Source organism: Anser anser (assembly GCF_964211835.1).
Source record: "Anser anser genome assembly, chromosome: 3".
Classification (NCBI taxonomy): domain Eukaryota; kingdom Metazoa; phylum Chordata; class Aves; order Anseriformes; family Anatidae; genus Anser; species Anser anser.
Window position 1 is genome coordinate 59,995,523 of NC_139722.1, and position 15,371 is coordinate 60,010,893.

Here is a 15,371-nt window from a genome sequence, read left to right on the forward strand (position 1 = left end):
TGCCTTTCTGTTTAACACCTCCCTACATTTTTTTCCTACAAAACATTTATCTAATCACTTTTTGAAGCCATGGAAGCTTTTAGTCTCAAAAAAGCATTTTCCAGAATCCACATTAAATTTAAAACAAGAATTTTAGTTTGAATTTGCCACCTAACAAATTAATTCATCAACAGTACCTATAATTCATTCGCTACTCTGTAAGTAAGAAGCTAAGGAACAAGCTGGAAAAGACAGAACTTCGTTCAGACTTAGTCATGAGCATCAGCACACCAAAACTGAATGGTAGATTTGTTGATGAACATTTTTGAGGAATAATATTAATCATATTTTTGTAACTTGGATTTTGCAACTATAACAATTTTGTTTTGAAGCAAACCTTTAAAAGTATGCATCTCCAGATGAGATTATTATTTTTAAATGAAGTTAAATAACTCAAGACAACTTGTATTAATACACGTGACACTACCTTCATCTTTTGTAGGAAAAAACATTTGAGCTGCAAGAGAGAGCACCTTTGAACAGTTTTCTTTATTGCGTTTTATCTTTGTTTACCTCATACTGCATTTTTAAGGTTATATACTTAAAGATGGAATTTTAAAATGAAAAGTTAACTGAGCCTTAATGACAGTAATGGGAATGTAACTTTGTAATGAGCTCATTAGATATACAAAAACATACTTGTTAAGCTCTCAATGCAATGAAAGTTTTTCTTCTTCTCTATAAAAAAGTGTTTTATATAAAGAATTGATGCCTTACCTCTAGATCGCAGTTGTATTCCGTGCCGTCCAAGAGAACCACTTTACACTGCACAGTTTTAATTTTCTTGGGAGATTTCTGGGAAATAATTTCAGCTGTCTGCACTTCTTTTGTCTCCTTTTTTTCTTTTTCTTGTTTTTCTTCCTTTTCCTCTGCAACCTTTTCTACTTCTTCTTTACCATCTTCTTTGGCAGGCTATATAAAATACAGTCAAACAATTCTGTTAAATGACTCAAAGTCCTGAATTTAGATATTTTTACCCTGTTCATTTATTTTATAAGCCACTAAAAAAGACATTAAGCTTTAATGTAATTTATGCATGTAATGGAAGTACAATAACCCCTGTAAGCATTAAGGTCTTCCACTGGGGACCAGATATTGGAGAAAAAAGATGCATGTGCTGAGTTGGAGTTTTTTATTTTTATTTGTCCCCACTGCCTCTTCTCATTTCACTGCATGCCAATGAGAAGAGTCTGGCTCCTTTTTCATTCCCTCCATTCAGGTATTTATGCGCATTGATAAGATTCCCCCAACTCTCCCCTTCTCCAGGCTAGAGTGTGTCAGCATCTCCTCCTATGAGAGGATTCTCCATGCCCTTAATCATCATTGTGGCCCTAGAATATGAGGCTTGAGTTTTAAGACCTGATGTGCAACTTTTCACATCAAAAAAAAGCAAGACTTGAGAACATTGCAGAATGCGGTGTTTGCTTTGGAACTCAGCATCAATCTCCAGAGCAAATCAGTAAGAGCAGTGGCTACAATTATGGTTTCAAAGTAAAGTATAACACAGAAATTAACATCTAAGGACTCTGAGTTAACTACAACAGATAACAAACAGATTAAGTCACTAAGGCGGTATTTGTGGAATACAATGGCTTCAGAGGCAAAGCTGGTTAAGAAGCTTCTCCTCTTATCCCTGCTCATTTCTACCTCAATAGTACAGTTCACTACCCCTGTTGACTACACCAAACGATAAGGTTACACTCAAGTCACAGCTGAAACAACTGCAGTCAAAAAAATAAATAGTGCCACCGAGAAGGAACCATTTAAGTCAGCTACATTACTCATAACTGTATCAATCCAATTGCACAAAATGCCAGATAATAACTGCTATCTTTTCATGATGATACCAATAAGGCCATACATGAATTACATAAATCAATCAAGTCCCCTTGGAATCTTTCCAAAGCGTTCAGTAGCCTTCTCACACATACCTGTGTTTCAGCACTACTAACAGAGTGTTTTTCTTCTTTGTCATCTGCTTTAGCATTATTCTCAGCCACCACTTCTAAAATCCTTTTTGGCTGAGCCATCCCCTCTGGTGGATGGCATTCACTTTCTTCAACTACTTGTTCTTCCCCTGCTGCTCTTTTCTTGGCCTCATCTTTGGGCTCTGCCAGTGTGTAGGATTTTTGCTTCTTAAGCCAGGGAGGAAGGAAGCGAGAAATACCCTTGCTTTCAGATGAATCTTTTTCCTTCTTCTGGCTACTTGGGCTACTATGGCTTGCTGGTGCTGGGACAGAGGAAGAATCTTGAGCTTCTTCAGAGGATGTTTTCCCGGACTTTTCATTTTCTACAGTCTCTGATGCTTCTTCAGACTTGTCCTTGGCTTTGTCTGGTCCCACCTGCTCGGAATCTTTCTTTACTTCAGTTTCTGAGCCAACTTCAGTTGTCATTGTCACAGCTTATACTAAAAAAAAGCAACAAGAAAAATAGTTATGTAGCATCACACTTTTTATTGATTCTTCCATTATTTGCAGTAATTTTTAGTAATACTCAAGAAGAGATCAAATTAAAGACAATTAATGCTATAACTGGATATGAACTAATAATCTTTAGTAGCAACATTGTTATTTGTTGATTGTTAATTCTAGCTGATTTTTCAGAACCCCCCCCAACTACCCTAATGTGTAGCACTAGATGTTGCTGCTTTGTTACTTAGAAAAAGTAATCACATTACACTTCCAAATTTATTGAAGTGGACCAGCAACAATAAGCCCCAAGGGTCCAACAATAAAAGTACTAAAAGTTTAAAGTGGTTGGATTCTATCAGAAGTCACTGATTATTTACAACCTTCTTCAAACAATTCTTTTTAAATTAATGGTACACTTGTTTGGCCTTGAGATCAGCAGATTAGTTACAATCAACTTTGTAACTTGGAATCTCTGCATGAAAATCAACTGCTATCAATCCCTGCCATTACAGTCAGGAGGTGACAGCTTAAACTGCACTTGAAGTCTATTAGAAACCAGTAGAGATCACAAGAAGGTATGAAACACACCACCTCCAAACTTCCAAAGCACATTCATAAGTAGTCAGAAATAACTCCAGTTAATCTAGACCATTCCCAGATACGGGGAAAAAGATACAGAAGCTAATAGATGCCCGAAATAGATGCCCAAACACACAAGATAAGCCCTTCTGGCAAAAGGGGACGGACAACATTCAGCTACAGGAAGCAAACTTGATAATTATCTTAGTCAGAAGACACAGGAGCCTTGATATATCCACAGGCAAATTCATACTAAGCAAGCATCTCAAGACCAGAAGTCTAACTACATGTGGTAGGTGTTTCCTCGTTTGTTACTTTAACAGCCTTCACTATCTAAAGCAAAAGCATTCACTAATATTCACTAATAAGGAAGTTAAAAGGTAGTATATCTACTGCTGCATTAGCAATTTCTGAATATAATTAGAGCTTAAACATTACAGTTATGTAGCCATTTCCTTTGCTTATAAAGTCCGTGTTTTATCTAACATACTTTGCAAATAGCATTAAAGTTTTAACATTTATGTATTATATTATTTCTGAGGTAATAAGCCTCTGAAAGGGAGGCTTCCATTTGACTAGCTGTTGAGATCAAAGAATTTGCTATTTAAAACCACGTATTAGTATGCCAGTTTGGAAATTGCTACTAGTCATGTTACATTTTGCTTATATCCTCAGATCTTACAGAGAAATGAACTGTTGTGCTGTTCTTTCCTAGTGGCAGGTATCAATTTCAATAAAACAATGTACAAGCTTATTTTCCAAATCAAAATGACTAATATAAACAGATTAATTTTCCTGAGAGAAAAATCCAAACATCTGCTGATCAAAGAATAATCACAGAATGATCCACTCTGCTTAGTAAAGTCAGATTGGAGGTTTCATTGTTAGAGATGATTTTTTTCCCCCATGTATCTCTAAGAAAGTAGCTAAAAAGGGTTTCTAAAGGTCTCATCCAGCCCTGCAATTTAACAGCTAATAATGTATCAGGAAAACAAAACAAAAAACAGAAGTAAGCAGATAACATCTCTCAGAAGATATGGACAAAACCAAACCCATTTAGGCTAAAAAATTGACAGGTCTGAAGCTTTAATTGTATCTTTTCTTCCCCTCCTGTCTCCAAGGCGGCATCATAAACTCAAGTTTGCTCCTACTAAACAGCACAATCAAGTATTTTCTCCATTTCTTAATTTAAGCCCTCTAAACATCTACAGCAGGACAAATTTCTCCTCATCTCACCTCCTTCTATTGCAAGATGGCATTAAACTTATACTTCATTTTGAAATGACAAATGTGAATGAGCATAAGAAATCCGCACCGAGAGTAAAAAACAGAAGGAACCCTAGGCAGACACTCAAGTGGCAGAATTACTGAGGTCTGAAAAAAAAAGTCTCAGCAGATTTTGCATTTGTTGGTCATTGTGTTAATCCACGTACATAATCTAAGACTGAAGCAGCTCTTTGGACTTGAAGTGAATTCTTCCTTTTTTTTTTTTTAAACTTCAAACTTTTTAAACTTAAGCAACAGTCAGGTCAGAGTCAAGCAGTTTCCCATGTTATGACAAGACCACCAGAGCTGGAGCCTAAACTGATCTTATGCTGTCAAATCTCTCCTCTGCAAGCTCAGAAGATAAAGTACTGAAGTGCAGAGTAACAAGAACAATCCTCTACTACATGTAGACAAAAAAAACAATTTGATTTCTTTTAAAGCTTCATAGCTGATACAGAAAAGCCTTCTGCGATAGTCCAGGTGACTGGACAACTAAAGCTGTGTTATGATCCACCCTTTGCAACAGTGTCTCCTGATAAAAGTATTTATCCCAAACACAAGCCAGCTAAAAATTGCCCTTTCTTCTTATGATTCTGTGCAAACTGCCTCAATTCCTCACTAGCAGCTGATTTTCAGTGTAGCACCCAGGTGAGCAAACTGTCATTGCCAGTCTTGACATTGGTCAGCAGATGGTGCCATAATAGTTCTAAAAATCCCCAGCACAATTCAAAGACCAAACTGAAAACAGCAAACAGTATTTCAGTGTGAACCATAGTTCAAGTTACGGCAAGTAATTGTATGTTTTCTCACAAGTGTTAACATGATTTTTTTTAAAAAAATATACAGGACTTCAGAACCAGACGCTGAATTACTACTCTGTGATACTAAAAAATTATTATTATCTATCTAAGTACACATGAGCATGTGTCTAATTACATACACATATGCATATAGCCTTCACACATCTTCAAGATCTGAAGAGGCACAAAACAGCACCTTCTCAAAGGTTACTAGGTCTATAAAAGCCATTTTCCAAAGAAGTCTGTCCTGGCACGTGCACGGTGGCTAGCAGCCCCAGAGTTAACGGGAACGATCATCATAAACTTTTGTAGCAAAGTCACTACTCAAAAGACCAGATATTTTTCTTAGCCTTCACAGTCACATCTACGCCACCATACAGCTGAGTATCTGCAAACATACAATGCTTCTAAATATAGTAGCCTATGTGTATTGCCAGGAAAACATTTTTTGTCCCAACATAAACATTAAGCCTGTAGAACTAAGATTTGTAGCATGAGAAAAATATTCCAAGCGTGTTATCATTTCTTGCAACACAGAATACCAAGACATCAGAAAAAATTGATTACTCCTTACAGAAGATGTGAGCTTAAGAAATGCTTCTGTATCTGATATAAATATGGTAAGTATTAGAGTAAGACAAAGACATCAAGGATATAGACAGCAAATGAAATGAGACAGAGAAAGCTATTTCTGCCAAAAACTGAACAATGAGTACCTGCAGTCTAGATAGACTTTCACAATAAAACTTACGTTAACAAATTTCTAGAAAACAACTTAAAGTTACGTCAAATCCTCTTTATAAAGTCAAGATAGAATCAGTGAATATGACTGAGGAAATTCTTCACTCAGGTGGTGAAGCACTGGCACAGGCTGCCCAGAGAAGCTGTGGATGCCCCATCCCTGGAGGTGTTCAAGGCCAGGCTGGATGGGGCTTTGGGCAACCTGATCTGGTGGGAGGTGTCCCTGCCCATGGCAGGGGGGTGGGAACTGGGTGGTCTTTAAGGTCCCTTCCAACCTAAGGTTTCTATAACTTTCTCAGTATCTTTTTCCAATTAAAGCAGCTCATCAGTCCACATCTATCATTTAAGTGCTCCCAGCTTATCATAAAGCACCTTTTGCAGAAGATTGCTTTTTCTAGTGAATAAGTCATTTACTGCAATACACATACAACTTAATACCATTAGTTTTAAAGGACAATTCAGTTTAAGGGGTATAACGCCTCAGAAAGGAAAGATACTACTATGAAACACGCAAATAAATGAAAAGTCTTTAAACACTATTTTGATAAAATTTGTCTACTGATACCGGGTAGTGGTCTAAAAGCATATAATAAAACATATTTAGAAAGTGTTGCTTCCCAAATTGTATAGAAATCACTGAAGACTGCATTATTTGTCACAGCATCCATACAATATGCAAAGCTTGTTATAACAGTAAAGTTTTCAACAAAATCAGAACACAACTACATTCCAAGTGCTACACGAAGCCAAACTCTGAAGCCAACATCAGAACATCTTTGGGATTACATTTAAGCAAATATACAACCTTTCACCTATGCCGATGTTATCCATTCCACATCCAGAGACAACAGGAGTCTATCAATTCTGCATTTACAATCTACAATATCTTTGATATATCAAGGCTAAGAAGTCTCAGAGAGCATCTTAATTCAAATCAAGCAATCTCTCTGCCAGAGTACATACACGCATATATATAATCTATTTATCAAGTTAGCATTGTGCTGTTCCCCTGCACTGAAAAAAAAGTTGCAAGCTGATGAGAATCCAACACTTCTGAAAAGCTTTATTGAACAAGAGTGACCCCACCCAAGCCCTGACACTGCTAGAGAAGGGCATGTTCAGTGGAAAACCGGGATTTAGTTCCAAATCTTTTCATTCCAGCAGCCAGAAAACGCACATGGGTCAAGAGACAGCTCTGTTTTCCTGTTGTCTATCCAACAAACTAAAAGCAACAGTTTGAGAAAAAATCTCTCACTATCTTAGAAATAAAAGCTGTAAGTTTACAGTCGTTTTTGACCGTTCGCATTAACCCCTCATGGGAACCACAATTTTAAAGATTAAAGACTGCAGTAAGCGATCATTTGTTCTGAGCAATGCTTTCTCTCCTGGCTCCATACCCTTCCTTCAACCCCATCCCGTACCACCAAATGGCTTTGTTTCTGTGACAGTGCCACAATTCCACCGAAGCACAGGCAAGCGTTTCACTTTTTCCAATTCTGATTAAAGAAATTTGAAAAAAAATCCATTTAGGTTCTGTGAATTACTCAAGCTTGTTCTGATTTGGAGGTGATTTCTCTCTAGATGCCATGATAAATTTTTAGTTTCCAACTTTTATTCTTTGCATTTGCAATGCATCAGCAAGATTAAAAACTTTTTTTTAATATGTGTAACGTTAAGTCTACTCTTGCACAAAGTATCCTTTCAGGGCACTCACAATAACATAGTTGATCAAAGCACTTGCCAACTCAGGTTGAAAGATGATGTACTAGGACCCAAGACTTTCCCCACCACCGCCCACTAAACTGAGAGGCCCCAATGTAATAAAGCTTCTGGATGCTGGAATCCCAGACATGCACAATTGTTTTGACAAGCATCTATTTCCTCTTTAGTGGAAGTCATATAGAGAATTATTACTATCTCACATGTTTCGGAAACACATAAGAGCATGGAAAACAGGGAAATAGCCACAATACCAGAATTCAAGCTCAGGAAAAAGAAGTGACAAGTGACTAATCTGTGCTTTTGGTAGAATGCTAGTGACAGACCTTACAAGCAGAACATCTGGGCGCAACTTTCATAAGCAGATATAGCCATTGTCTTTATTTCACCAGTATGTCAAGGTTGAGTGTCAAAGATGCGGACATTACTGAGATCACACATGCCTGTTAGCTTTTTATTTTGGGTTATTCAGCTTATAAGCAATGGCAGAAACCAACTGAGAACGCATTAAGGCAGTCTGCTCTGCCACGTACAAGAACCAAGTTCAATGAACAAACAACATTTACAAAGCTTCAGGGTGTAAGCATCACCACAGAAGTGTCTTTCCTGTGGTGGCAGCATCGGTTCTATATTTCAGCTTTAATGTACCCTTCAAAATTTTTTGCTACTGCCAAATATGTGCACTATGGAAATAACAGCTCTCTTTGGCAAGCCAGAAACGTGTAAACATCAATCAGTATTGTTAAACTGAGGGAAATAAGAACTCGGAAAAAGTGACATTAAGATTATAAATTATTTTAAATAGCTGACAGGTGTAAAATTCTCTCCGTTTTTCCCCCTGAATCAGGATGCAAATTGAAATACAAAACTGACACTGCCACCACTTCCTACCAATAGGAAAGAAGTAGCCAGTTTTAAATACTTGTTTTATACTTGGCATCCCTGGCAATTAACCTTAAGCAATCTTAATCCAAACTCCAAACAGGTACAAAACTTCAAACTATACAGTGAAATAATTCTAGATCTCCGCAGGTAAGCTGCAGCTCTCTGCTGGCGATGCTGTTGCCAATATGTGAATTAACTCTTGACAGACCTTCAGAGATATTGACACACATTCAAGGAAATAAACCTAGCCTATTAATAGTATAGCAAATCAAAAATAAAGAAAAAGAGGATAGCTTAAAACATGATTCACAACTGCTGCTGCACTGAGTAAATGCTATTCCCATATCCCCTCCCAGCCATCCTATATTCCTCAAACCTCAAAGTTAAGCCATCCAAGATGTCTTGTGCTAGCTGCAAAATAAAAATTAAAATGTCAGCACAAGCTAGCTGCTCCTGGAACAGAGTTATTCTCTTGAAAGATCAGAGCTAATCTGCTCAGTGTTTTTTCCCTGAATAGCTACAATGCACCTAAAATGATATATTTAAAGCAGGACACTGCAAACTTCCTCTTAGATACTTGTATTGACTGCAGTATATAACAAAGTATTGAAAATACAGATAATACTGCTCTTCAGGAAAGCATGTATCTACTGCTCCTGGGGGAACATAATGTTTCCAACCCCAAGCAACAAAAACCAGTGAAGGAAAGAAAGAGAAATACCTCCTAGCTGAGCAAATAAAATTGGCAGCCAAAACTTCATCGTTCCCATAGGCTCTTCTGAATGCTGGTATTTAATTAGCAGAGTGAAAATATCAGCAGTTTTGTAAAAGGTTCCCACTTCTTGTGGGAACTGCTTCACCATTAACAATATTTTGACTACTGCAATGTCTCTGGGCTACATAAAGTAAAATGATGCTCTAAAATTCAGAAATAACACTAATAACGCTAACAAAAACTGGAAGAGAACTTTATGCTAATAAGGGTGGTTTTGAGCCTGGACTTCAGCACTTAAGACATTCGTTAGTCATCTAAGTGCTTTAGCTGTTTTGTGCTTTTTGGAAGGACATTCCCAGCATGAAAGATTATAATATAAAACAGATAACAGGATATGCAGGAAAGCCTCAAGGGAGCAACTATTTAAACAAAGTGTGTTTTTTTTTTTTTTTTGAAGAGTTAGCAGAAGAAGACAAAGATTTAAAAGAATAATTCATTTGTGAACACCAAGGAAATGGTAGGGAGGAGTATTCAGAACTGTCCTGCAGACAAGGAAAAAAACTGGTGACTTGCAATGACGTTCCCATATAAATACACATCACAAAGTACAGTTTACCAAAGCAGACTCACCCACTGCAGAAAAGCTTTTTAATGAACATGTACAGATACAGATGGCGTGCTATTACAATAAGCTTTCAGATCAAATTAAGTAGAGGCTTTATTCAGCTTTCTTGGGCCACATTTTCAGGCCACATTCTATATAGCAAGAAAACTTTGAAAGCTGGAAAACAATTGTAGGCATACACAAACCTGAGCTGACAGCGACTTATTAGATAATAGTTTTATTACAAAAACACATAGCAAGACATTCTGAGCTACATGCCAAAAAGACATACTTGTTTGAATGAAACTCCCAGTCGGCACAGGTTTCTTTTCCTCCTTTTAGGCTCAACAGTTTAGGTGTTGACAGGACAAGTGTTTGAAAGCACATTTAAGTGTACTGCTATTCTCTATGGGTATGCTTATCCTGCATCCAAGACCATATTTAAGCTTACAGTTGTAGCTATCCTATATCTTATCTAGCCTTTCCTTAACTATGGATTCACCTCTAAAATACCCTGAGAAGTATAAAGTAATGAGAAATGGAAAATTGGTATATATTAACAAAACAGAGAGACTCAGACTCTTGCATAAAATTCTGAGAACATCAGGTTCTCTCAAATCGAGATCACTAGAGCAATAAATCCCAAAGTGGGATGTCTAAAACCAAGAACTGGAGCTCAGGTGCAGATGAGTCTGGGACATACTAGGCTAAGAAGTCTGAGGCGTACGATTGTCAATAAATAAAAGAAACATATCACTTAGAAAGCATGTACATCTATACTTATGTAAAGATAAGAGAAACACATTATTGTTTAAAGCTTTGGAACTACATTATTATAGATCTGACTTTTGGGAAACAGTAGGAATGACACAAACTAACGCTCAACACGCATTCAGCAGCAACTGTGGATACAGAAACACAGCAAAAGGAAGGAGTGATGTTACCAGCTCTCAATTCTTTTATTATAAACAAAAAATAATTGGGAAAAAATAGTAAATGGTAAAAAAAAGCTAAGACAACACTGGAGATAGAGCCAGAAGTAAAACATGGGGTGGGGGAGGGAAAGAAAACAGGAAACAGGCACTGAAGACAAAACAGGAAAAAAGGTCATGATTTGTGTAATAGCCAAAAAACTTCAGTGAGGCCAGAAAGGGGGGCAGGGGAGGAAGACACCAAATAAGGGTGAAGTTACACTGTAGAGACTACTGGCCAGAACACATCTCCAAATGCAGGTCCTGCAACTTCTGGAGTGAACAGCCACAGTGGATATAGCAACTGTGATTTCACCCTCACATATAAAAAATTGCCTAGTAAAAGCTGCGTTAGCACACAAAAAAGTTCAGGCCACTGAACAGCTAGAAGACTAGGAAAAGAAAATTTGTAAGATTTTATGCCCTCATTTCAGTTTCCACAGAACAATCTGTTTTCAGGAGCCTAAAAATCTCTTTCCTATGCAACCAAATGCCTCATAAGAGGCAACACATTCATACAAAAAAAAAATCATGAACTTTCCCCCCCAACCCCAGCATCTTAACTTCATGACAAGTCTCAAGACCTGTTCCACTGGTGTAAAGTTTAAATAGAGTGCTCCTGAAACTGCACCTGTAATGACATTTGTTTTTAAACAGTGAATGCTTGCTTTGGATTGTCTAATGGATTAATTGAAAAGCAGCACTTTCTGGAGGAAAATAGGGCTACTACACCCTCAAACCTTTGAGGTGACAGAATTTTGATTACTTTTTCTTTTCAAGGCATATAGATATGGACGTAAGTGCTTAAATTCCATTCAATAACAAGATTTGATGCGTAACATTTCAACAATTTAACTACATCTTCAGCTCTCCAGTTCCTAAAGAACAACCTTCTTCCTGTTTTTAAAAGATGATATATGGTCGTGAATCATATCCCATTTACTTTTTGTTAAAAAGCTCAAAGATTGAAAACTGATCTAAAATAGGTATCTAAAGACCCCAGCTAAGTATTTTGTGATAATTATAAAATTTGCTGATCTATAAAAAGATTTCAGCAAAAATTAATTTTATAGATAGAGAAACATGGGCACACTGAGGAGAAAGTGATACACGAGAGACATTCGCTAGGCCAGCAGTAGAACCAAAATAAAATGTCTCGAGGTCTCCTCCCTTACATCCTATCAAGTACTGCCAGATGTTCCATGTGAAGTCGCTTCAATCCAAAAATTTAAGGGTGACAGTCTACAGGAGAAGTTTAAGTTTTCCTTGCACAATAGCAATACTTCCCAATTCAGTATAGAAAAGAAAAAGGGGAGAGAAGTATTTTGAATGTTTACATTATTAGATCATCTAGGCATACAGAAATATTGTATTAGATATACAAAATGTCAGTACCAGGTTACATAGAAGTTAGGAAAACTACGAGTAGTTACGAAACAAACCTTTTTGCTAGACAGGGAATACCTCTTGGAACTTAGACAAAGAAAATAAGCAAGGTCTGGCTTTACCGGGAGAACACAGAGCTGCAGTCTGCATTTGTAGGCAGAAAAGAAAACCCAAAGCTCACCTTGAGTTGACAGAGGTGGTGTCAAACAACAAAGAAGGCTTTAAGTACGTTAACAGCCAGAAGAGGTCTAAGGAAAACATTGGACTGATATTTAATGATGGTCACCTAGCAAGTAAGGATGCAGAAAAGGCATTTAATGCCATTTTTACCTTTCTTTTTTAACCATTATGACAGATCTTGGGTTGCCCAGTCCTTTGTGTTGGAGGACCAAAACTGGGGCAGTGGTGACTTTCCATTTGTGGTCACCAAAATTGTAAGCAATCAGCTGAATGTTCATAAATCCATGGGGCCAGATGGGATTCACCCCAAAGTACTGGGGAAGTTAGATGACATTATAGCTGGACCCCTCTCAACAATTTATCAGAGGTCATGGGAATCTGCGGAGGTGCCTGCTGGACTCGAAGCTTAGAAGCTAGCCAACGTTATACTCATCTACAAAACAGGTAGGGAGAAGACCTAGGGAACTACAGACTTGTTAGTCTTAACCTCAGTCTTCTCCATAATTTTTCCAAGGGACTAAGATTACCCTGACGGATATTGAAAGGCATTATTTATTGAAAAATAATGGCTATTATTTGGCATAGTCAACATGGGCTCACAAAGGGAAGTCCTGCCTTGGTAAAAGTCTCCTTCTATGATAAGGTCACCCACCTGTTGGTGGAAGGAAAGGCAGGGGACGTAATCTTTTTGGGTTTTAGTAAGGCCTTTGATACCATCCCTCACTGCCCCTTCTAGATCAGTTGTCCAACCATGATATAAAGCAGAACACATTACACCGGGTGATGAACTGGCTGACAGCAGAGCTCATAGGGTTGTAGTGAATGGGGCTACATCCGGCTGGCAGACAGTCACTAACAGTGTTCCACAGGGCCCAGTTTTAGGGCCAGATCCATTCTACATTTTTGTCGATGATCTGGATGCAGGAGTGGAATGCATCTTTAGGAAGTTTTCTGATGACACTAAACTGGAAGGTGCTGTTGACTCTTTGAAGGGAAAAGAAGCATTGCAGAGGAATCAAAAGGCATTGGAGCATTGGGCAACCAACAGTGGCATGAAACTCAAAGGAAAATGCTGGGTGTTGCACCTGGGACAGAGTAACGACAGACACATATACGGACTGGGAGACGAGTGGCTGGTGAACATCTCAGCAGAAAGGGACCGGAGTGTGCTGGTTGACAGCAGACTCAACATGAGCCAGCAGTGTGCCCTGGCAGCCAAGAGGGCAAACTGTTTTAGGGTGCATTAAGCACAGCACAGACAGGTCAAAAGAGGCAATTCTGTCACTGTATTTAGCAGTTGATGCCACCCCACCTTAAATACTGGTCTCCACAACACAACAACATTAAGATACCACAAAGCTTGTTACAGGGTTGGAAGACATGTCCTTTGAGGAGAGGCTAAGGATATTTGAGTTGTCTAGTTCGGAGAAAAGGAGGCTTAGAGGCAACCTCATTGCTCTCTGGCACATGGATAATGCCTTCAATAACATCCTTTAACTTGTGCTTAGCCCTGAAGTGGTCAGGCAGTTGGACTCCAGGTCCAACTTGTAGGTCCCTTCCAACTGAACTACTCTGTTCTGAAGTTCTAACCTGGAACAGAAGGATTCCCAGCTCAGTTTCCACTGAAATAACTATTATATAACTTAAAAGCTTGTTCTCATGAGGGGCATGACATAACATTTTCCTGTTGAACAAGCCAAGCTAATTCATGCTTGTATGACATCACTAGAAATTGGAGGTCAAATTCACATCTAGAAGACAGGCACCATTATTTAACTATATATTAGAATACAACAGAATTGAAATTCACTTGAGTTATACACAAATGAACCAGATTCTCAGCCACATCAGGTGAAAAAAAGTTTGTGTTGGCAAATTCCTTTCATGAGGTACTTACCATCATCAAGAGATTCCCTGCAATTTCATTGATCATCACGACTACATTTACACAATTCGGTACTTGAAGCAAGATGAATATGCAGTTTTTCTGCATTTCTTAGTCAATTAAAACAATGTTGCATTGTCTTTTCGAACAGAGGATAATGGATTTTAGACTGCATACATCTACAAAATATACTGCAACTCTTGAGCTAACAATTGTGAAGGTTAGTGTAAGTTTATTGGAAAAGAGAAGCAGAGGAAAGAGGTCTTCCTTTTAATATATACTAATATAAAATATAGCATGCTTGGGTCCAACTTCTAAATCAGAGCTGACTTGCTGAAGAGGCAAAATATTTTTTCATTCCCTGTAGGTTACAGGAACCAAAATATAGTACCAAAGTTGACATAAAGTATAAAGTATGCCAATGTATTCAAAAAGATTTCCAACTGTTGGATATTTGAGAATTTATTTATATAACTTATTCTGAATAAGTATTATTACTAGCTTGTGTTACTCTATGCTAAGATGTATAGATGAGCCTCCTAAAAAGATAAATATATATGTATATACCCATATGATAGAGACACTTAGAGGGAAATTAAAATAATTGTGTTGGAGCACAGCATTCCACAGTCAACTAATGGGAAACAGATTCCCTAAAATTCCCAATACACAGCAACAAGGCTGTTTTAAGCTGTGAGGTCTGGGCTTCACCATTTCCAACACAGATCCTTCTTGCTCCATTTTAGTTTTGTGTATAAACACCTCTCATCTTTTCTTCTCCCTCCTCTCTTGTACCTTCACTTAATCTTATTTACTTTTTTTAGAATCTTCCTAATTATCAGTTAAGCATTATGCCTTCTACTCTCAATTCCATGAACATTGCTAAAAAGCCATGGTGCCAAACCATATCAAAAGCCTGGATTACATCCAAACAGTTTAGGTCATCTCACCTGAACAGTAAGTAAATAACTGATTCAATATGCAATCTGCATTTTTCTTTTGGATTATATTCATAAGAAAACAAGGAAAATGTGCTGTTTGTGAAATTATGTGAATGCTTTTATTTGCTAAGTCACAGTGATGAAGAAAATCCATATACAGTACTTGAAAGTTGTACAACTAATCACAACTTGTATCACAGCCAAATATTTAATATGAATCAGAGCTTCAGAAATACAAAAAGCATTTCC

At 37.7% G+C, this 15,371-nt stretch overlaps 1 protein-coding gene across 22 annotated transcripts in view; it reads right to left on the reverse strand.

The window, feature by feature from the left end:
* The window catches only part of EPB41L2 (erythrocyte membrane protein band 4.1 like 2), a 110,524-nt gene that overhangs the window by 60,986 nt on the left and 34,167 nt on the right, over nucleotides 1-15,371 (reverse strand). For 21 of the 22 annotated variants that reach the window (XM_083830677.1, XM_083830675.1, XM_083830676.1 and 18 more), the window contains 2 exons: nucleotides 1,971-2,446; nucleotides 757-951 (listed from right to left, as the gene is read on the reverse strand). In XM_083830677.1, the coding sequence (XP_083686803.1) occupies nucleotides 757-951; nucleotides 1,971-2,432 (657 nt within the window). In that variant the 5' untranslated portion in view covers nucleotides 2,433-2,446. Of the gene's footprint in view, nucleotides 1-756; nucleotides 952-1,970; nucleotides 2,447-9,161; nucleotides 9,184-15,371 lie in introns of those variants that run through there. The other variant, XM_083830688.1, reaches the window with a different exon arrangement.